This window comes from Sabethes cyaneus, chromosome 3 (genome assembly GCF_943734655.1).
Source record: "Sabethes cyaneus chromosome 3, idSabCyanKW18_F2, whole genome shotgun sequence".
Taxonomy (NCBI): Eukaryota; Metazoa; Arthropoda; class Insecta; order Diptera; family Culicidae; genus Sabethes; species Sabethes cyaneus.
The window spans coordinates 74,514,048-74,536,783 of record NC_071355.1 but is presented as its reverse complement, the minus strand read 5'-3'; the positions used below and the strand labels follow the sequence as shown (position 1 = coordinate 74,536,783).

General features: G+C 38.9%; 1 protein-coding gene across 16 annotated transcripts in view; it reads right to left on the bottom strand.

Moving 5' to 3' along the window:
• LOC128744355 (MAP7 domain-containing protein 2) overlaps nucleotides 1-22,736 on the bottom strand; it is a 366,494-nt gene that overhangs the window by 12,950 nt on the left and 330,808 nt on the right. For 13 of the 16 annotated variants that reach the window (XM_053841301.1, XM_053841302.1, XM_053841291.1 and 10 more), the window contains 4 exons: nucleotides 18,700-18,885; nucleotides 16,638-17,776; nucleotides 2,760-3,403; nucleotides 1,184-1,680 (listed from right to left, as the gene is read on the bottom strand). In XM_053841301.1, the coding sequence (XP_053697276.1) occupies nucleotides 1,184-1,680; nucleotides 2,760-3,403; nucleotides 16,638-17,776; nucleotides 18,700-18,885 (2,466 nt within the window). Of the gene's footprint in view, nucleotides 1-1,183; nucleotides 1,681-2,183; nucleotides 2,336-2,759; nucleotides 3,404-16,637; nucleotides 17,777-18,699; nucleotides 18,886-22,736 lie in introns of those variants that run through there. The other 3 variants (XR_008412385.1, XR_008412384.1, XM_053841300.1) reach the window with 3 other exon arrangements.

The window sequence follows — 22,736 nt, the reverse complement described above, 5'->3', positions numbered from 1 at the left end:
ACTTTCGTACCCAAGGACATGAACGCTACGACCGCACCGGAACTAAGGCCCATCGAAAAATACTAGGCTATTACGAAGGAGGCACTACGGAAGCATCCCAAGGAGGTCTAGTCTGAGGAAGACGTGAAGAAAAAGTGAATTTGCGGACAGATGAAGCTGCACCTAGGTTGTGCAAAACTTTTTGAGTGGAGTTAAGCGCAAGGTGCGAGCATACGGTTATGATATTGGTAGCTTACTAATGGGTTATATTTTGTTGTCTGAAAGTTTGAAAAGGATCGGTCAATTAGGTAATTTTCTACAGCGTTTTTTCCGTGGTGTAATTTGATGTGGGACACCCTTTAGGCGGGGTAGGTTGTGTAATTTACATTACTGGTCAAAAAATTGAGTTCCACATTATGTATCATAAAAATCAGCAGGTTATTATAAACCCAAAGTACATCTACCGTATATAACACGGTATATTGCATTCGTATCAGACACCACACACCGTCAAATTTTTGCAGGACAAACCGTAAGAGTGCATTGCTTACTACTAACCAATTTGCCAACGACACGGTAAGAGCACCGCTGGCTGGAACTTCAGAACTTATCCTAAAATCATTCGGCTGCACGGATGGCGGCCAGCAGGCAACCATAAATAAATGCGATGACATACAGCAACAGTGCCGATTGTTTGTAGACGAGATCTTTCGTAGGTGCGGAAGTGTATAGGTGGTGGTGGTGTATGCAGGATGAGGTGTACAGAGCAGTGTTCGTGATTACAGATTGAGAAAGGCGTAGAGTAGGGACAGAAAAGCGGTAGCAGTATTTCGTAGTATTGCGTGGTTTGGTGTTGGAATTGAAGAAGCAGTAAAGGGACAAAAGAAAGATGAATGAAAATAAACTGTTTACCAATGTGCTAGAGGAGGAAAAAGTTCTTGTAATTCTAGAACAAATAAAGCAGCGCGTGGTCAAAACTTAAAATTCTGGTACTACGAAATAAACCTTCTAAGAGAAGCTCGTGTCTGTTTCAACTTAAACTTCAGATTTTTTACTAAAAGCTATGGTACAACACGGAACTAAAGTAGTTCACACAATCAACACTGAGAAAAAACACGCCAGCATTTTTTCTCAGTGTTTGCTCTAGTACTAGACCAAGATGCGCCTCAACAGAAAAGAATCAAGCAAACTTAGATCGATTTACCTCGGTTATCTTGACTGTCGGATGCTGCGACTAGCCTCGCAGTATTATTGTTTAGGAAATTACTACTACTGATCAGATTGGTATCGCCGCTGGTGAACAGGGAGGGGGAAGTTGAGGTACCGTTGCTACTGCTGTCGATCAGCAGGTGATCACTACTGCTAAAATTATCGTTGTTGTTGTTGTTATTGTTCAAATTAAACGAATCGTCTCCGGTGAGGACGGTCGTATTCTGTGACACTTGAGGTACTTCATCGACCAGCGAGCTCTGAAAACTACCGAAATCGATCAACTGGCCAGTAGTGGCAGTAGTCGTTGTCGCATTGGTAAAGTTTGACGAATCCAGTGGATTGTGATTTGCGCTGTCCTGTTCGGCGACAACATCGGCTGCTGACGAAAGCGTAAAATCGACTGCAGTTGCAGTAACGTTAGGGCTACTGGTGTCGAATGTCACTAGGAATGGTTTCGTGGCATCGTCAACAGCCGCTAGATCTTGTGTACTAGAATCGTATTGGGAGAAGATAGAAGAAAACGGGAATAAAACGGTGGGTTAATGGAGCTGGATTCATTTCGGGGTGATGCCTTTGCTAGATTAAGCCTGAACACGTAACAAAAACAATAATTAAGTACTTTGCAATGGAAGCTCCAGCACAAAGTCTATTACTAGTAACTGTAACACGTGTGAATGAATCAATAACGAAAAATTGTAGTAACAGATCATCGGTTAGTCAGTGACGTGGTTTAAGATTGTGTCCGCAATCTAGTACTATGAAGCTTTTCTTCACAAACTATCAAAATTAATCTTAATTTTTTGAAGCAATGATTAAGAGAAACAATAAACGTCCACAAAACAGATTGCAGTGCGTATTCGCATAATTTCGATTTCAATGATCGCTTTATTTATGGTTACACAAGCCCACACAAAAACCAACATTGGCATGGTTTGATGATCAATAACACTAACGAAGCATTTGACAAATTTTACAAACTATAAGTTAAGTACCTAACTATCGCCTTCGGTTTGAAATTTCAGTTTTGTACTGTGCATTTATATATTACGTTTCAATTTATCTTATTGTTTTCGGTATGGATAATATTCTACTCGCCCTCAAATACACATGGCATCTAGTACTTTAAATATCCGCCACACGTAATCTAGAAAAAAATCGGACAATGTGGACCTGTTAGATTTTTTCCTTTCGGTAGTAATGAATGGAACTGCACAAAAGAGATCAGACGGCAACACAAAATTACAAAAGGATGTTTGGAGTTTTTTTTAACACATCGAACGCAGTTCAAGGGTTCTGAAGGAAAAATAAACATTGACTTATTTCTGTTGAGCAACGTGAACTGTGGAGCATAAAAATGTTGCATCAAACGCAAACAGCTATGTTGGCTGTAATTGAAATGAATGCGTAAGCCAAAAGCAAGTTTGTTGTTCAATCAGCTATCAATTAGTGATATTAACTTGCAACATAGTAAGACGCTGTAATAGGTACTTCACAACACGAAAATTGGAAGCAGATCAGGACAAGACAATGGAACAAATGGAAAATAATATGGCAACAAAGCTACTTACAACACATTATCAATACTGCCATTCTTGTGGCCATTCGTCTGACCGCTCATGATCGCATCTTCGATAATCAGCTCGGTCGTCTCGGCGATCGTCGTCGCAGCGGACGTCGATTTGCCGTTGGTGGTGGCTCCTCCTACGGGTGTCGAACCGGATTCCAGTGACGAAGGTTGCTGACTACTGCCGATCCCACTGCCACCGTTGCTGTTCACATTATTGTTAAAGCTGCCTAGGAGGAAATTTTCCTTCTCCGTCACCGAGCGTTCGTAGTCGGCACTGCTGTTGCTCTTACTGGAGTTTGAAACGGCTGCACTGCCATCGTTTCCATCCGTGTTGTTGTTGTGATTATTGTTTAAACTACTGCTGTTGTTATTGTTGTTGTTGTTGTTATTATTAGTTTGCTGATTGACTTCGCCTGCCTCATCGACAAGCGACAGCGACTGCACATCTTGAACCAACTGCTCCACCTTATCGCTGGCTGCTTCCAGCGCAGCTGGAGCCGCAGAGTCCACTTCCGGCTGCTGGAGATCCGTCGAACCCAACATTGATTCGGTCATCGACATTGTTGGATCCAGCAGTGCGGCGGGCGTGTCGGAGGTGACAATCTGACTTTTGCTCATGGCATCCTCTTTGTTTTCATCGGATTGCTAGAAAGAATGAAAACAAATAAATTATTACATGGAAGAACAAATACAAAACTAGAAAAATAAGATTCATTTGACTTTAACCTAGATTATGTTTGAGGTTTGTAGGTTATGTACCATCAAGGGTACTAAACGTACCATCATTTGACCCTTGCTTTTTTGTTTAAATTTCACAGCCCAAGAAAACCATAAACATGAACATAAGATGTGAATAACCCATTTATTAGCGTTTCTGGCATTCTGCACGATATTGTATACTGCCCAGGTAACCAATAAGCATTAGTATAAGCAGTAAATCAATCGTTTATTAGCATCCCTGGCGTTTTATACTGCAGGTTGCTGTTTATTAGCCCTTTGACTGCATAACTGTTGTAAATTGGCATCCACAATTCTATTTAACTTCTTCTTGTCGGTAACTAGCTACAAATAAGCATTGTCAGCACTATAAGAGGGTTAGCTGTAAAGTAGCCGCATATTTTGCCAAAATAGCATTTAAGGTAACTTAAATGCTTATTGGCTTGCATTTAAATTGCATTGGAAATGATTATTGGTGACCTGCGTAACTTTTCAACTTCGTAGCCGTTGTAAATTGGCAACCAAAATTCTATTCTATTGTTTCTTGTCAGTAATGAGCTGCAAATAAGTATTATCAGCACTATAAGAGAAGATTAGCAGTAATGTAGCCCTATATTTTGCCAAAATACTTTTTAAGTCGCACTTGTAGAGTAGGAGAATGGGAACCCCTTTGCATACTTAGCCGCTACCGATTTTTCGAAGGTACCGAAGATAAGCATATGGATGTTACGCATAATGGATGATAGGCATTTGCTTTCCTATAAATAGGCACTTGAACCAATCATTACTTCGTCACAAATTTCATAGATGATTCGTAGGTCACGTGTATTTCCGGTCACCCGCCGCCATCGGAAGCGCGGGTCATTGCGGAGAGGCAGCTTCAAAATCAAGCGTGTCTAGATAAATTCATTTTCCTAGGTCTACTGTGTGTCGAAGACTAAATACGCGAAGTAAGAGGTTCAAAGGAGCCAAACACACACCTCCTACGGACGATAACCATTGCCGGTAACGAACTAGAAGTGGTAGATGAGTTTATACATTTGGGATCGCTGTTGTCAGCAATCGAAAACACTAGTATGAAGATCTTGCGACGCTTTCAAGCAGAAAATCGTGCCAGCTTTGCCCTTTGCGAACGACTAAGATCAAAAAGCATACGCTGCCTTACGAAGCTGACATTGTACAGAAACCTCATTAGACCAATAGTTTCTTATGGACTTGAAGGTGTAACGCTGTCCAAGGAGGACATAGGCGCCCTTGCCGTGTTCGAATGGAAGGTACTGTGACGGTTTACCAACTGAAAGCGGAGAGTAGCGGAGGCGTATGAACCGCGAACTACAGATACTGCTTCCACATATTTCCATCGTACATCTGACGAAAGTCGCGGCATGTCGTAAGGATGTCGGGCGACGGTGCGGTGAAAACGGTTCCCGTCAGTAACCCTACCGGCGCGGCGTCGGAAATAAAGGGGCTCAACGTGCGAGGTGGCTCGACTAAAAACGACTTGCAACTTCTGAGACACATGGGAAATCGGCGACTAGTATCTCAAGATCGAGTTGAATGGAGACGACTGCTTGAAACAACATCGTTGACGACGACGATGACAATTGGGCCTCTTGCAAGCCAACAGCAGATAGTTGGTGCATTGTCCTAATATATTTATTCATAACGTCCATTATGCCTACCATCCCTATGCCTATCGACCATGTACGACCTATACGAGAACGGGCAAGTTCAGAACTAAGAAAAATAATGAAGCTTCCATGGGCAACTTGTAATAAGCCGGTGCACTTCCTGGCTCTAGAGAGTGAGATTGGTTGGAAAAAGTAAAAGACATAGAACAGAAAGGGCATGCAAAACATCACCGCAAGCTCTCAAACATGGATAAAAAGCAGTTCGCTCAATCCATAGCAATGCTAACAAAGTGCGGAATACAGCAAAATACATCTGGACATTATCACCACAATAGGTCAAAATCACAGCGACCAGAGTGATAATGTCCATACAAAAAAAAAAAGTACCATTTAAAGTGATAAAAATACTTATTGGTTTAAAATTGAATTGCATTGGTAAAGCTCATTGGTTACCTGGCGGGTATTGAAAGTTGAAAATCGAACAAATTTAAATTGAAAGAAGCGGCCGGCTAATCAATATTTGACAATAAAATGTCTACAATATGGACTTCTTAGAATGGGGGTTGCTATTAGAAGTCAAAACTCGATACTCGGCGTAATGAAATCATAAACGGCAAGTGATTCTTCAAAATTCTGCATAAAAACTGTCAGGGTGAGGAGCCTCCTATTTCAAGTAGTTTAGTCATATCACTGATTGTTGTACCTTGAGTTATTATAAGCGATGATGGACTAAGCGGACGATATCAGCTTACGGCCAAGTTGTTTTTTACACGATTTGTTTTTTCGATTATTAAGAACAGGGCAACTTAGGGACCATTAATTTCTTTTTCAATACCTCTGGGGACCGGCCGGGGACGTAGTTTGTAAATGGTTCCTAAGTTGCACCGCTGTTGAGTAATTAGGAAAAAACCCGATTTAGTCCACCTAGTGGTGAAAGGAACCTTTGTTATACGGTCTTACTTGCTATTTGAGATAGAAACCGACACGTCTTCGGAGTATAATCCATCTATTGGTTAACGTTGCGTAGTGCGTTGGCTTACATAAAATTTTTGAAAATTGAATACGTTTACAAAATTTGAACAAAATATGACCACTTATAAATTTTGATAGATCCTTTTTTCATGAAATTGCTGAATAAGGATAAGTAAGTTGTTAATAATTTGAGTAAGTGCAAGTAAAAGTAGGTTGTAAGAGCAAATATTATTCTTTAACATATACATTGCGTAGTAAAGGTCTAGTTTATAGATTTTTGAACTATGCATAATTTCCTGTAATGCCTATTTGATTCACACCAATAATGTTTTCTAGAATAAATTTCATCAATTTTTATTAACCTTCGGTTACTCACGCTGTTGTATTTTATATAACACGTGTAGGTTTTTGAACGCCATATTGTTATAAAGTTACAAATTGTTGTGTAACTAACGTATATTCTTCAATAAACTTGTTATGAGCAAAATGTCATAATTATTCAATGCATTAATGCTTTAAATTGTTGGGAAAATTGATCAGCATAAACTGACATCACAGAAATGAAGCAATCAGCATATGAGGTGTACCGGAATTGGCCTGGAATTTTCTCTCGTTTCTTCATATGGAAAAATGGTGTCTGTATGCATCAAAGCAATCAGCAATAATGTAAAATGTTTAAAATGTATCCGTCTGTTGGTAGTCGAGTAATTCGGGGTCAAAATTAGGGTATTTTTTATAATCAAAGTTCTACAGTTCCTAAACAAGCAAACATAGAGGTATACTATATTCAGCAAAGTTGTGTATTTTTCCTATTTGTGCAACTTTGTGATACATGAAAAAGTCATACAACAATTACGAAAAGAGCTAAAATAAAAAACTGATTTCACTAATTCATATACAATAAATAATATTTTTCTATCTTCGCTGAAGAGATAGGGGGTTACTGTCTTCAGCAAAATTTCTTGTAATAATATACTCTGAAACTTTGCAGAATACATCAATGTGTTATATTGAAACTGAAGAAAAATAATTTTTTTATTCCACTTTTAGGGGGATTAATCAAAATTTAAATTGCACCAGACGATAGAACTTTCAATTTTAAGAAATTCTTCTAAAGGTTCCATAAACCTAAAACCAAGTTTTCCCAGTCAAAACTCTAGTGCGCATGTCTCTTTGGCTTTGGGCCATTGTGCGCGCGAATAACCCGTATTACAAAAGTTGGCGCGAGTGTTGGAGGGTTAATATCTTTTGATCGGCAAAACCAATTCTACTGAAATTTTGCAGATATATTTGCAGCATTAAAATCTCTAATCTGATGTCAAAATAATTCAAACTAGATAAAGCATCTTAGATGAAATGGTTATAAATTATTATAAATTTTAATGTGTTGTATTCAATTGCTCGTAACTTTCAAATTGAACGTCCAATCAAAAAACAAATCAATAGTGATCTATTAGGCTATGTTACTTTTCAAATGAGACTAATAGCGCCTAAGTCGGTTTAGCCATCTCTAAGAAACAGGCGATAATTATTACCTTGTCAAAACAGGTTTTTTTAGGATAACTTTTAAACTACTTGTTTGTTTTCAATAAAATTTACCCGAAAAATTTAGCGTTAACAAGAGCTTTCATTCGATACCAAGATCGTTGAAATCGGTCACTTGGTTCCGGAGAAAATCGTGTCACGTAATTTTCACGTTTTTACTTATAACTTTTAAACGAAATGTCGGACCTCGAACTAATTCAATAGTGATATACTAGGCAATAATACCTTTCAAACAAAAGTAATAGCGAACAAATCGGTTCAGCCATCTCCGAGAAACAGGCGATAGAAAAGTTGCGCCCCGCACATACATACACACATACACACACACACACAGACATTGCTCAGTTCGTCGAACCCTGTCGATTGGTATATGTGGCTCGGCCCTCCGGGCCTCGGATCAATTTCGTGTTTTTCGACCAATTCCTAAACCTTTGTTATAGTATAACAAAGGTAAAACAAACTGTGTAAAAAAGACCTTGGTACACTGAATCTTCTTGTTAACCTTAATTCTTCAAGCTGTTAACACTGAAAGTCATTATTATTAAGCTAAACTTCTGATATTATACATTACAAATTGAGGCCCTGGGACGCATTTTAATCACCAAAGTCCCAAGTAACCGAGAGTTCGAATAATGGCGTCTAACGAGGGTTAAACAGCTTTATGTATAATTATAATCTATAACTTGCTAAGCAGCGTCACTTTTAAGTAATTAACTTTCAAGCTGTCTTGGGTTCGCTGCATAGAACGCTAAGTAGCTTCGAAATAAACTGTCAAAACTAAGAAAAAACTAAAATTCAGCAGCACTTCTATGTTCTATTTTTATACTTCTACCTAACTTCTATATTTGTTGAATTTGCCTGCTGTTGGGTTTGAACCCGGGTATCCCGCGTTGTAAACATATCCCGATCTACTGCGTCACCTATGTCGTATACGAGCGATGTGAATTTTGCCAATGAGTTGTTCTTAAGTAAAAGTTCGTTTTAGAACTTGCAGCAGCTTTTGGCAGCGCGAGTTAATTATAGAACATAAAGTTTGGAGCCAGGTAATTAACTAGTAGTGAGATACCGACAGCATATGCTACACAACATAACACAATAATGAAGAGCATTGCATTCTAATTGATATTTGTAATTAGAAAAGTGCGAGGATTAAATTATTTCAAATAGTTTTAGGATCTGCTGATTTGATCACCAGAAATGTAAACAAAAAGCAGCACGCAGAACTTGTTAGCAACTAAAGTTACTTCAGAACTTCATGTAGCATCCTAATAGCTTTGAAGTATCTATGAAGTACTCACAGCACTTCTCAATGCATTTAGTTCCACGTATACTTGATATACACTGCTAATCAGCAATAAAGTTCCACGGAACTGAATTTGAACTAATTGTGAACTTTCGAGTTCGCGTGTCAAGTAATATTCGAACTTCTGGTTGCTTGGGGTACTTTCTTAAGCAGTCCTGAATGTTACTGGCTTGTCCCAAATTATCACTGTTATAAGCTTGTGACCATGGCATCAAATGACGCAAGTGCTCACATTTGTACTACAATATGGTTGTTAAAATTGAGTGCTTGACTGTTAGAAATGCTGTGATTATTGCTCAAAGTAGCGAGGTGGCGATTCGCTTCAGCAACCGAAAAAATGAAGTTTTTTGAAACAATTTTGAATTCATCGGCGAAAGCACAGCAAATTGTGTTTATATGAATTAGATCTATGGTTAAGGTTAAGTGATTCAAGATAATGTTACAATCAAAAGAATCTAAATATATGAATAAAATACTGTATTTTAAGCTCATTGATATTCAATTGATTTAAATCGGCGACCCTCGATTAACCCATTGCTTATCCTATAATGTGACTTTTCTAGATAAGGTATAGTTGTAAAAAGTCCGAAACTGCTGTTTGACGTCATTTTAAACCCAAGATGGCGGATGGATAGCGGTTACTATGCATGAAGACCGATACAATATGATTTTTTTTGTACCGGGCGTGAGTGTCTACCATAAGTCAAATCTTGATGCAATTAAAAAATTCAGCATTTTAAATGTTTCTTATCGTCGTTTTTCTAGAACCGCTTTTTTGTGAGTTTTTCTTGTTTTGGGTCTATGTAACACATCTACGCGTGCAGAGCGCTATATCTCTGCATAATAGTGTTAATAGGAGAAAGTGCTTATCAACTTAGGGACTATGTTGGCACGTTTCATTGTGCCTGAATTGTAATTTCAGGTATAATAAATTTAAATCTGTCACTAGGTTTTCGAGCCACCGTAAATCTCGATTGTGCATAATATTTCTCGATATAAATTTTCAAACTATGGTTCATTATGATAGTACCATTACCATTATAGTTTATTAACAAAAACCCGATTTAATCCACCTAGTGGTGAAAGTAACCTTTGTTATACGGTCTTACTTGCTATTTGAGATAGAAATCGACACGTTTTCGGAACATAATTCATCTATTGGTTAACGTTGCGTAATGCGTTGGTTTACATAAAATTTTTGAAAATTGAATACGTTTACAAAATTTGAACAAAATAGAAACACTTTTAAATTTTGATAGATCCTTTTTTCATGAAATTGCTGAGTAAGGATGAGTAAGTTGTTATTAATCTGAGAAGTGAAAATAAAAGTAAGTTGTAAGAGGAAATCTTATTCTTTAACATATACATTGCCTTGTAAAGGTCTAGTGTATAGGTTTTTGAACTATAAATAATTTCCTGTAATGCCATTCTATTTGATTCACATCAACAGAGTTTTCTTGAATAATTTTCGTCAATTTTTATTAACCTTCGGTTACTCACGCTGTTGTATTTTGTACAACACGTGTAGGTTTTCCAACGCCATATTGCTATAAGATTTCAAATCGTTGTTTAACTAACGTATATTGTTCAATAAACTTATTCTGAGCAAAATATCATAATTATTCAATGCATTAATAATTTAAATTGTTGGGAAAATAGATCAGCATAAACCGACATCACAGAATCGAAGCAGAATCAGCATGCGAGGTGTACCGCAATTGACCCCAACTGGAATTTTCTCTCGTTTCTTCATACGGAAAAATGGTGTCTGTATGCAGCAAAACTAGCCAATGTAAAATGTTTAAAATGTATCCGTCTGCTGGTAGTCGAGTAATTCGTAGTCAAAATTAAGGTAATTTGTATAATCAAAGTTCTACAGTTCCTAAACAAGCAAACATAGAGGTATACTATATTCAGCAAAGTTGTTTATTTTTATCATTTGTACAACTTTGTAATACATGAAAAAGTCATACAACAATTACAAAAAGAGCAAAAATATAAAAACTGATTTTACATATTCATATACAATAAATAACATTTTTCTATCTTCACTGCAGAGATAGAAGGTTACAGTCTTTAGTAAAATTTCTTGTAATAATATGCTCTATAACTTTGCAGAACACATCAATGTGTTATATTGACAGTGAAGAAAAATAAATTTATTTATTTCACTTCCTAAAACCAAGTTTTCCCAGTCAAAACTCTAGTACGCACGTTTTCTTTGGTTTGAGGCTATTGTGCGCGCGAGTAACTGTGTTACAAAAGTTGGCGCGAGTGTTCGAGGGTTAATATCTTTTGACCGGTAGCACCAATTCTTATGAAATTTTGCATACATATTCGTAGTGTCAAAACCTCTCGTTTGACATTAAAATAATTGAAATTAGGTAAATTATCTTGGTTAAAACCATTATAAATTATTGTTAATTTTGGTGTGGTGTATTCAAATACTCATAACTTTCAAATTAAACATCCAATCAAAAAACCATTCAATAGTGATCTATCCGGCTATATTACCTGCCAAATGAAACTAGTAGCGGGTAAATCGGTTTGGCCATCTCTGAGAAACAGGTGATAATTATTACCTTGTCAAAACAGATTTTTTAAGCATAACTTTTAAACTACTTGTTTGTTTTCAATTAAAAAATCCAGAATAATTTAGCTTTAATAAGGGCTTTCATTTGATGCTAAGATCGTTGTAATCGGTCGTGTAGTTCTGGAGAAACCCGTGTCACGTATTTTTCACATTTTTGTCTATAACTTTTAAACGAAACGTCGTGTCACGAAACAACTCAATAGTGATCTACTAGACAATAATACCTTTCAAACAAAAGTAATAGCGAACGATTCGGTTCAGCCATCTCTGAGAAACAGGCGATAGAAAAAATCATTACATACATACACACACACACACACACACACACACAGACATTGCTCAAATCGTCGAACCCTATCGATTGGTATATGTGACTTGGCCCTCCGGGCCTCGGATCCATTTCGTGTTTTTCGACCAATTTTTAAACCTTTGTTATAGTATAACAAAGGTAAAAAGGTGTATTTTTAATCTTAATTTTCTTAATTACTGGCTTTACAAGAAAATTTCCGAATATCCAGGTTCGTCTCACACAACCGGTGCTTACATACTGAGAATCATTCCGTATGGTAATTTAGCATCGTATGCTTTCGTGTCTCGCTCGTTGCATTTTTCCGACAGCGGTTGTTTTAGAAGGTCATTTTGAATTCCTTTGAGCACACTTAGCAATGGTGCGTTTACAAACCGGAACTTTTATTGAAATCTCATCAAAGTGCATTTTAATCGTGAAATTATCGGCTACCTAGGAACATCGCGCGTTATTTCTATCATATGATTATCAAATATCCAAAAAGTATCTCGGGTGCCAAAAGGTATCTCGCGCAGTCAATGTTTTTGATGAATTGCCAAATAAACACGTTTGTCTCAGGACAGCTTTCGTGCGTAGCAACAAATGTCTATCGGTATTTAATAACTGACCGCGCGCGATTTCGAACGAATCGGTACGGTAAACTGATTTCTCATAGTTTTTTCTTATATCGGTATATCGGATCTCCACTACCTGTTTCGCAATGATCATGTGACTAAAAACGTCCTCAAATCGTACGCGAGCTCGAATGACAGTGATCGCACCGTCTGCCTCGGTGGATCCAGATCAATTCCTTTCCACTAACAATAATTCCTTCCTGTGACACTTGTGGATGATGCAGAGGATTCCTCGGTCTCTAGTAGTAGCAAGTGTCAGACTAACGTTCCTTTCCTTCCAAATTGACCTGCATGGGCGTGACCAGCTTTGCTGTTGATCATCACAAAGAATTAGATCACCAGAAAATGCACACTGAGAATGATCTGCTACTCTCAAGCATCATTCTGATGGTTCTTTGTGCAATCTCAGCTGATCTAGATCAATCGCGGGCAACTCACGGGTAACTCACGGACGGTCAAACTATACTATACTACTATACTTTTGGGTATGTAACACATCTAAAGATTGTTCTCGAAAAAAATGCAACACTTTCTTTTGTGATAAAACTTTTTATTGTATGAGTAAAAATTGATAAAATTTTGGGTAAAACTAACTTAGAGTGTAATGTTTTCATGTGCAAAATTTCGTCCTAATCTGTCAAGTGGTTATCGAAATGGCTTCCAAGCAATAAGTGCTTGGACAAAAAATTATGGGCGCGGTCTTGAAAAATCTAGGCCAGTACCATAGTTGGATCACAAAACAGTTGTGAATCGACCATTCAAGGAAATCTAGACAACCCAGTGGCAGAGAAGCCAAGTCGACCGAAGGTAAAGAAGGTGAGGGATTACTTCAAGCACAATCCAAAGCCTTTGGGTTTACACCGTCTTTAGACATTAATCTTCTTTATCGACAGACTTCGCAGCCGGCTGTTGGAGTACAGGAAAATTACGGGGCCAATGCAACGATCCTACTGACTCTATCTAGCAAGCAGCGCCTAGCCGAGAGTCGAACATACGACGACTGGCTTGTTAGACCAGTATCGTACCTCGAAGCTAACTGAGCGGGTACAATCCGGACCTTTTGATTCGGGTCGTGGACAAGAAGGTCAATACTTCCGTCTGGTTCGTCCAGCAGACAATGAAGCGGGCCAGAATTCATGTCTTCAAGGTAAGGAAGGCGCCTAACCGAACCGATAAACAGAATACGGCGGCCAAATCTCGCAACAGGAAGCGAATGGTTGTTGCACCATATCTGCCAAATATGGAAAATGCCTCCAGAAGCGCTTGCTCCTCTTCCTCTGGTTTCCCAGGTGAAGGGGACACTCTAATTTGGCCGAATCTGGCATCGTGCGCATGCTATCACGTGAAACCAGCGATAGACAGGTACGAAGCCAACAAGGATGTTGTTTTTGTGCCGAAGGGGCAAATCCAACAAACGCGCTAAAATTCTGGGTTATTATGAAAAGCAAGCTTCGGAAAACAGGGAAGGTCTTCATAAACTAGGATTTGACAAAAAGAGTGGGAAAGTATGTAACAAAGATGGCGCTGCGCAAGTAATTCACAAGGTTTGATGGATAGCGTTAAGCCCAAAGTGCGGGTATTTAGTCTAAAAGACGAGGTTGAAAAAACTAACATTGCAAAAACATTTTTTTTCGAGTACGGTCTTTGAGAAGTCGTGTTGTTAGTTTCAGTACTGCTTGAGAATTTTAGGAAATGAGCGCGAGGTGGTCGAAAGGTGAAAGTTCTTCGCATAATACCTTAATGACGAGAAAATTTGCCTGGAAATCGAATTTTATTGGATAAGTTCTAAAATATGTTTGTCCAGGCTACAAATTAGGGAATCGGCTGAATTACTGTAATTAACGCAGCATTATGCAGGTCAACGCTGCTACAAGGTGATCTTCCCAATTCGGTTACTTCGTTTATTCTCAATTGCGACAGAATTCGTAAGGCGGTATCGTAGGTCAAAATCCTTCAGAAATGTCGGGAGTACAATGTGCCTTGGCTGCGGTTGCGAAGTCTGGCGATAGAAAAGCTAATGTTTAAAAACGGTTACACCCAAGGCTTTTACAATAAGCCTACACATCAGATTTTCGTGGATTTTAAGGCAGATGACTTTGACGTTATCACTAGACACCTTACATCGACGGAAACAATCTACGAGAGACTATAAGAGGAGTATAAATAAAAAAAGGGGGGAGGCTAGGAGGATCGGGCTAGGAATCAACGAGTAGAAAACTAAATATATGATAAATGCATCAGATGCTCAAGAGAAGACTACGTGCGCCTCCCACAGACAGTAAATAATGACGGCACTGAATTCAAAGTAGTTGATGAGTATATATGATTGGGACGTAAAACATTTCGGATCAAGGAAGCTAAGCCGCATCATGAAACGGGCGTTGTACGGAACGTTAATCCCGATAATCCTTTGTGGACTTGAAACTGTAATGCAAAGCCAGGAATACCGCTGGCGCATCAACCATGAGCTGCAGGCACTTCTTAGAGACATATCTTCCATACTCCAGGCAAAGGAATTATATGGTGGGCCGGGTATTTCGCGAGGATGCCGGACGACAGTGCGCCGAAATCTGTTGCTGGTGATTTTCGCAACTTTAAAGGAATTGGCGACGATCAGCCCAGGACCGAGTGGAGTGGAGAGTAGTTCTACAACACGAGCCATCCCAGCTCTAAACTGCTCAATAAGATCAAAGATTATTCTCAGACGACATTACATTCAATGATGCCGATTGAATAGGATCTTAGCACTAACCCCACAATTGTCCTGTACACTAACAGCTGGCTACGAATACTGTTGCATAAAAACAAAAGGTCCCTTTACTTTTTCGCTAACAGTATTATAACATGTCACTGATGCATCAAGTTAAGCAGCACCTGCAGGGCTGCAACGTTCAGTGCACGCTACCTCGAGTAACAATTTGCCATTCTAACGAAGGCAATATTATCTCAACCGTTATCCTGACGCTTGAGATGAAATCATCCAGGGTGTCAAAAGCATGTTCAATCATTGTACGCTATAAGTAATTTCGTATACTACATGGAAGTCCATAGGCAGATGAAGGAACTGCAAATTGAATCCTCAAAATTTGCCAAGGTTCTGTTAGAAGGTGAACATTGCAGCTATTGTGCAGCTGAGGAAACAAAATGCATTAGCCCGCAAAAGATTCCTCTGGAGATGAAACAAGATATTGGCGAGAATTAAGTTCGCCGAGTTGAGGAGGGATATACCTCGATGATTGTTTCTCTCGAGTTGATGGCTCTTCTGATAGATCCTTCCAACCAGGTCGCTGGTGGTCCCTCCTCGGACCATATCTATAGTATGCCCCGATGAATTTTATAATTACACTATCCCAACCGCTTTTACATCTATTTTCGTTCCGGAAGTTACCGTAATGAAAATGTAAAGCCGTTTTCTACATTCTGATGTACCTCCCGTATTTATTAACAAACCTCACTCCTCTTTAATGATTAAATAATATTTGTCATCAACGTTTTGGAAATACTTTCATGAAAAACTCTAAAAATGTTAGTAAGCAATTTTCGCGATATGCATTTTTGAAAGATTTATTTCATTAAAAAGACAATATCATAGGTTTTTAAATTATGAAGGATGATTTTCAGTATTTCAACAAAATGTCCAAGCCGGGATGAAACGTCTCACAGTGGATGAGAACAGGTTTACCATAGTACTTTTTCGAATTGTGCTTCTTGAGGCACTAGCAGAATAACTACTCTAGTATTTAAAAAATAATACGATAATTGGTTTCTTGTATTCTTTACATGAGAATAATTATTCTGCTAGCCTTCGAGAAAGCTTCATCTGCCAAGTACGATCATGGACCTGCTTATGACCGTTTTACGTTGATGGTAGAAGCTATATAAATTTAAAACAAAACAAAAATCTGTAAAGTCACACAACACTTTTCTTGCAAAACTTTTTTATAACGGTAGTTTTTTACAATTGACAGAGAGAACGGTAGAAGAAAGTAATTAAACGAAGATGTTGATAGTAAAGGTGAAGACGTGAAGCGGAAAGAGTGGATAATACTTTGTTCTGCCGTTTCCTCCGTCGATTGTAACAAACTACCGTTATAAAAAATTAATTAAATGCCTGACCTCATTACTAAGGTCAAAACAAAAATACGAAGTTGGCCAAAACTTTCTAATAGTAGAGAAAATAATTTCAATTCAACTCACCTTAGTAGGCGTATTGTTGGCACTACCCTTGGCGCGTGTTCTGGACATGATTGCTTCCACACGCTTTCGTCGCTCCTCGCGTTCCTTCTCCTCCTTCTTAAGTCTTTCGGCCATTTCGACACGTTGCCGTTCGGCTTCTTCACGAGCCTTGCGTTCCGTTTCCTCTCGTTCGGCCTTCTGGCGGGCTTCCTCTTCACGACGCTGCCGTTCCTCCTCGTCACGCTTTTTGGCATCCTCTATGGCCTGCTGGAGACGCTCTTCGTCGAGGCGACGTTGCTCCTCTGCCAGACGAATCGTTTCTTCCTCGAGCTTGCGTAGACGTTCCTCTTCCTCCAGCTGGCGCTGGTGTTCCGCTTCTTCCTCAGCGGCTACACGCTGACGCTCGAGCTCAGCCTGGCGCTCGGCTTCTTCGCGAGCTTGGCGGCGGCGTTCAGCCAGCGCTGCTTTAGCTTCCTCTTCCGTAGTGATGCGTTTAGCGATCATCGATGCCGTCATTAAGTCAACCGCAGAACCATCTCCGTTTTGGTCCGGTTCCAAACCGTTGGCTTCCTTTGTTTCGTCTTGCTTTTCTTCGTGATGGCTGATTTCCAAGCTCTTCGGCTGTGGCTGTGGTTCTTCCTGTGCCGGTTCAACGAGCACTTCTTCTGTTTTAATCTCAGTTACTATGATCTGCTGCTGATCGACTGTTTCAACCAGCGTAGTTGAAATAGTTTCCGACTGTACCAAAACTTGCTGCTCCGGCTTTTGTTGCACGATCTCAACCTTTTCTTCAGCACTTTTAACGCTGACCGAAGACCCTTGTTTGACTAAGCTTTGCTGTTGCTCCTGTTGCTGAACTACCACCAATGGTGGTTGCTCGTCCGCTTTCGGTTGTTTCTTCTGTGCTTTCTGCTGCAGCGAATCTTGCAAGGTTCGGTTAGCCTTATCCGGGCCAGGTGACTGCAGAGGAGTAGACGACGCTTTCGGAGTACCGCGGGCGCTGCTGACGCGAACCTTTTCAGCCGACGTATGCTTCTTGGCAGCGCTGTCCGCCGGTGCCGGTGCCACTCTGGCCGGTGTGCTGGAACCACTTTGCGAACGCTTGCGCTCCAATGAAGTGGCGCCACTGGCGGCGGATGTTTTCGGAAGCGGGGGTTTCTCTGGAAGATGGATAATATGTTAGAGAATGGACGATGTATCGTGCATTTAGATGATTTTAACTATATTGGTGTTGAATTAACTGAATACGTTCGAGTGGTTTTGTTGCGACAACTAATTACCAAAAAGAGTTTGAAATTATTGGCTGCTTTAATAGTGTACTTACCAACCACATCAGACTAGCAACCACGCAAAACCACCCGAACACATTCGTTTCATGGTTCAACCATACTTAAATACTAATAAAATTGTGTTAGTGATCTTGCATCGAGTCAAACGTGCAATTTTTCCCGTTTTCCAATATTTTAATATCTGTGATATAGTTTTTTCACTGGCGCTTTTAAATTAAATACAAATACAATGGAACTAAGTATACACTGGGTAAGGTATCCAGTCATAGCGAGTATACCGGAACCCAACAAAATAAAGTAAATAAAACTTTTGTTAAAACATAAAAAACTTAGTCTACAACGCGTCAAAAAAAACTAAAGAAAGAAACTAAAATATTACACTAACGAGGGGCTGCATTCCCATAACTTGCAGGTCCATTCAGAATAGATCTTACTTTATACAGAAGATACAAAATGCTTACACCTTCTAGCCAAATTCGTGGTTTGTATCGAGTGAGAAGTAATAGATCGTACTTGAGGAGTAGAGATCTACTACTTCCTTGTCAGTTAGTGAATGTGTTAGCTTATTGTCTAGAATAGGAGTCGTGCGAACGGCGTTCAGTGATTGGAAAGGTGATCGGAGTGTGATGACCGAATTCTAGGAGATTTTGAGGACAGTAAAGGAACGGGGTGCAGAACGGAGAGGACGGAGTTTTGCGCGAAGTTTCCCGCTGGTGGTGATTTCACGGTGAAGTGGGTGAAGAAGGAAGAAAAAGAAAGGGTGATGAACGTCGCAGAAACAAACGGGAACAAACCTTCTTTCGGACCGGCTGAAACTCCCGTCACGGCAATGGAGAACGGGCGCGGCTTACGGGGATGACTGGTGGCCGTTGGCATCGAGCGTCGGTACACGACACCGGAAGCGGTCGTTGAGCTGGACATTGCACTGCCCGGACGGGACGCTGTCAGACTGTTGGGCGTTATTTCACCTGAGCGCAAACCTGCGAGATGACGATATATAGAAGTTGGAAGTGTAGATGATGACATTATGCGGTGGGGTACAGCATGAGAAAGGGAGGAGAGAGAAATGATGAGACAACTGGATGGATAGTACCGGGAAGGATGTGGGAAATGATCATATTTGGAAAAGCGAAAAAAATTCAAGTTTGCTCGCTTGAATTAACGGAGTTGACACGGAATGGATGGAATCACGGAAAATGGAACATTTGGATTTTGGTTTGATTTTTTTTGCGTTGGAAAAATATAGTGGTTTGTAGAAAAGTTTTTGTGTTTGTAATGATGCTTGTTAAGCTTACTTATGGTATTTGTAATGGAATGCATTCTAAACAAAGCTCAAAGATAATAATTAGAAGACAAACTATACTAAATTGAAGCAAAAGAATAATTGCATAACTACAGCATACAAACTATTAACCACTTTTACGTTCAGCATTTTAACAGCACTCTATAATAGGATAGATTACGAAAACTATTGCGGAAAGCAATCAAGCAGAAGGTAAGCAGCCCTCATTTGTCCGTATAAGTCATTCGTTTCGGATTCCAAATCAATATTTAAGTCGTTGTTATCAATAAACCGCAACCAAATTACCCTATTTCACTTAATACCTAAAACAGTAAAACGTTAGTAACCGTTCACCACATAAAATACCGGCCCACGAATATAAAACAAGTAAACGTATAATTAGAACAACTAGAAATTAAACAGAAATGCAGCCTTCAACGAAGGCAACACAATCAATCGAACTAACCAACCAGTGAGTTGCTAGTTTTTGGTCCAATAATTTTGGCTAATAACAATTGCACCGATGAAGTGCGTCTAGTGGAAACCCCAATCGTTGTTGTACCGAGTGGAATCAAGACTACCACAGTAGCCCATCACCTACTCAAGCCCGATTTTCGGGATTTGTTTTGTTTTGTTTGGTGTAAATTTTCAAAGCGTGCATATCCGCAAATAACTGATCTAGACGTGGCGAACCCAAAAACCTCGAATGTTTAATAGCCTACTTTCGTTAGGCAATTAATCCGGATGGATGTTGGAAAGTGTAAAAATTGGGTGGAACTTTAAAGCCATTCCATTAGACACTACTAACTGGAACTGCATTGCAGATGCTGTATTTCTACAGATGGTCGGTGTTAAGTCAGACCGAACCAAGTCACAAAAATCTAATTTCAAGAAAAACGAAGTCAAATTTTGCTACTCTGTGTTGTTTAATGCTATCAACCGTTCGAAATGAGTTCATATCTCTGGCTATTTGTAACAATTATATAATCTGATTAGAGTAAAATGTAGTTTAGGAAGTTCTAAATCGTTTGCTGTCATTAATTAATTTTTTTAAATTTTGCGACTTGGTCCGGTCTGACTTAATACTGACCAGATATCTGACAGATATCGGGGTCAGATATCTGACCCCGAAAGAAACAAAAAACTGTTTTCTCTTAGAACAATTAAAATCAAACTATTTGCTCTGTATGTTAAAGAGAATGCAAGTTAAGCATTGTACCGAGTGAGAAAATACGCTCAATGACGAGTACTCACTCCTCTCACTCGAGAGGAAAAAAATCAACGCTTCAAGTGCAAAGCAGCAAAAGACTGCAAAACAAAAAATGCTCTTCGCTTATTGGAAATAGCAACCGTAAATCGATTTCTCTTCTGTGCTTTACAGTAAAACGTTGGCTAAACGGCTTAAACCTCAGTAAGGTACTCTCGAGTGAAGCGAAGATACAGTACTTTGAGATCCAATACTAGCGAGTTGTACGAATCACGTATGACAGTCTAACTTTTAAAAATAATAAACTTCGATGGAACATTGATTTAAGAAAGGATCGGGCCTTCGCCAGGGCCGCCTCAATGTCACGCTACGGCTCTGGCACCAACTCCAAAAACTGGATCTATAATGTGATTCAAAATCTGATAAAAAATGTGGTCCAAAACATGGCCCACAACCTAGTTCGAATCTGGAACGAAATTTGATAAAAAAAAGTGGACTACAATATAGTCCAGGTCCAAAATCTGATTGTTGGTTTGAAATCTAAAAAAATTGTGACCCAACGTCTGCTCCAGGCCCAAGTCTGATCAAAAATGTGGTCTAGAATCTAGTCCAGGTCGAAGATCTTGTTCCCCAAAAGATTATTCAATACATGGTCATCTAGTTCAGGTCCAGAATCTGGTCCTGAATCCAGTCCAAATCTGTTTTTAAATTTGTTATAAAGTTTGACAAAACATATAGTTCGCAATCTGCTCCAAAATACGGTCCAGAATCTGGTTCCAACCCTAATCCAAATCTGATCAAAGCTTAGAATCTGATCAAAATTTTGGCCCAAAACCTGGTTCAAACTCTGGTCTAGTTCCAGAATCTTGACTCAAATTTGATTCAAAATCTGATAAAAAATGTGGTTCAGATTCGGGGTAAAATTGGATAAAAAAAATGTTGTCCGAAATCTAATCGAAAATCTGTCACAATCTTCTAGTCCATGCACAACATCTGGTCTTTGTCCAGAATGTGGTTTAAAATCTGGTCCTACATCTAATCTAAATCTGTTAATAAATGTGGTCAAAAATTTTCTCCAAAATCTGGTCTGAAATCTGGCCCAGAATTTGATGGAGGATCAACATCCGGTTCAGGTCCATAATCTAGTCCAAAATATGGCCGAAATCTAATCTAAAATGTAATCCATAATCTGGTCCAGAATCTAGCTTAAATCTGTTACACATTTGTTACAAAATTTGATAAAAAAATATGGTTCGCAATCTAATCCACGTCCAGAATACGGTCCAGGTTCAGTTCAAACCCTGATTCAAAAACTGTTTGGGGATTTAAAGTCTGATAAAAAATGGGGTTTAAAGTCTGATAAAAACATATGGTCTAAATCCAGGGTCAAGAATCTGGTTCAAAATTGGATAAAATAGTTTTAAATTTGATTCAGAATATAACCAAAATCTGTTTTCAAACTCCGAAACATAAGTTGATGATAGATGTTGGTTTAAAAACTGATCAAAACCCCTGGGGCTTAAAAAACTGATCAAAAATCTGGTCCAAAATCTGTTGAAAAAAATGTGGACCAAAATCTGGTCCAGAATCTAGTTTAAATTTGTTCCCAAATTTGTAACAAAAACTGATGAAAAATGTGGTCCATAATTTAGTGCAAGTTCAGAATCTGGATGGTGGTTTATAAAAAATAATAACCTGGAACTTGGAAGGAACTCTGATGTAAGAAACGGTTGAGCACTAAGTCAGCTCTTCGCCAACGGCGTCACAATGTCACGCTACGGCATTCTCAGAAGTCACTATAAATAGAAATCGATAATACTAATACAAGTTTTATGATGACCTTAGGAAATATTCTGTAGTGTTGGCCTTTGCACAGTTTTATAAAAGTTTTATGGCCAGTTGTATCACAGTTTTGTAAAAAATTTAAGAGTTTTAGACTCGCTTTTTTATTTGGCGTTTAGGATGCGTTTCTGAGATAGAAAAAAATCATTATTTTGCCCTAAGATTTTTTTCAATTTAGAACTTTTGAGCCAGGGCGTTTTACAAAATAATCGTACAAAATGGATCGAGGGGTCTCAGAATTTTATTATATTTTGCGTACGAGCATAGCTTATGGACTTATTGAACCGTATTGAAAAAATCTCCAATTTTGTCGGACATCGTAAACAATTCGTCAAGTGTCGCAGAACAAAATTTATGTTAGGATAATGTAAGAAAATTTTCTCAGCAACCTAGAAAAAAATATTAGTTGGAATAAATTTTTCATGGGATTTTCCACGATTATTTTTCGTGATTTCTAATAAAGATTTTCTAAGAGAACAACAAACGATTCTGGCCGGACT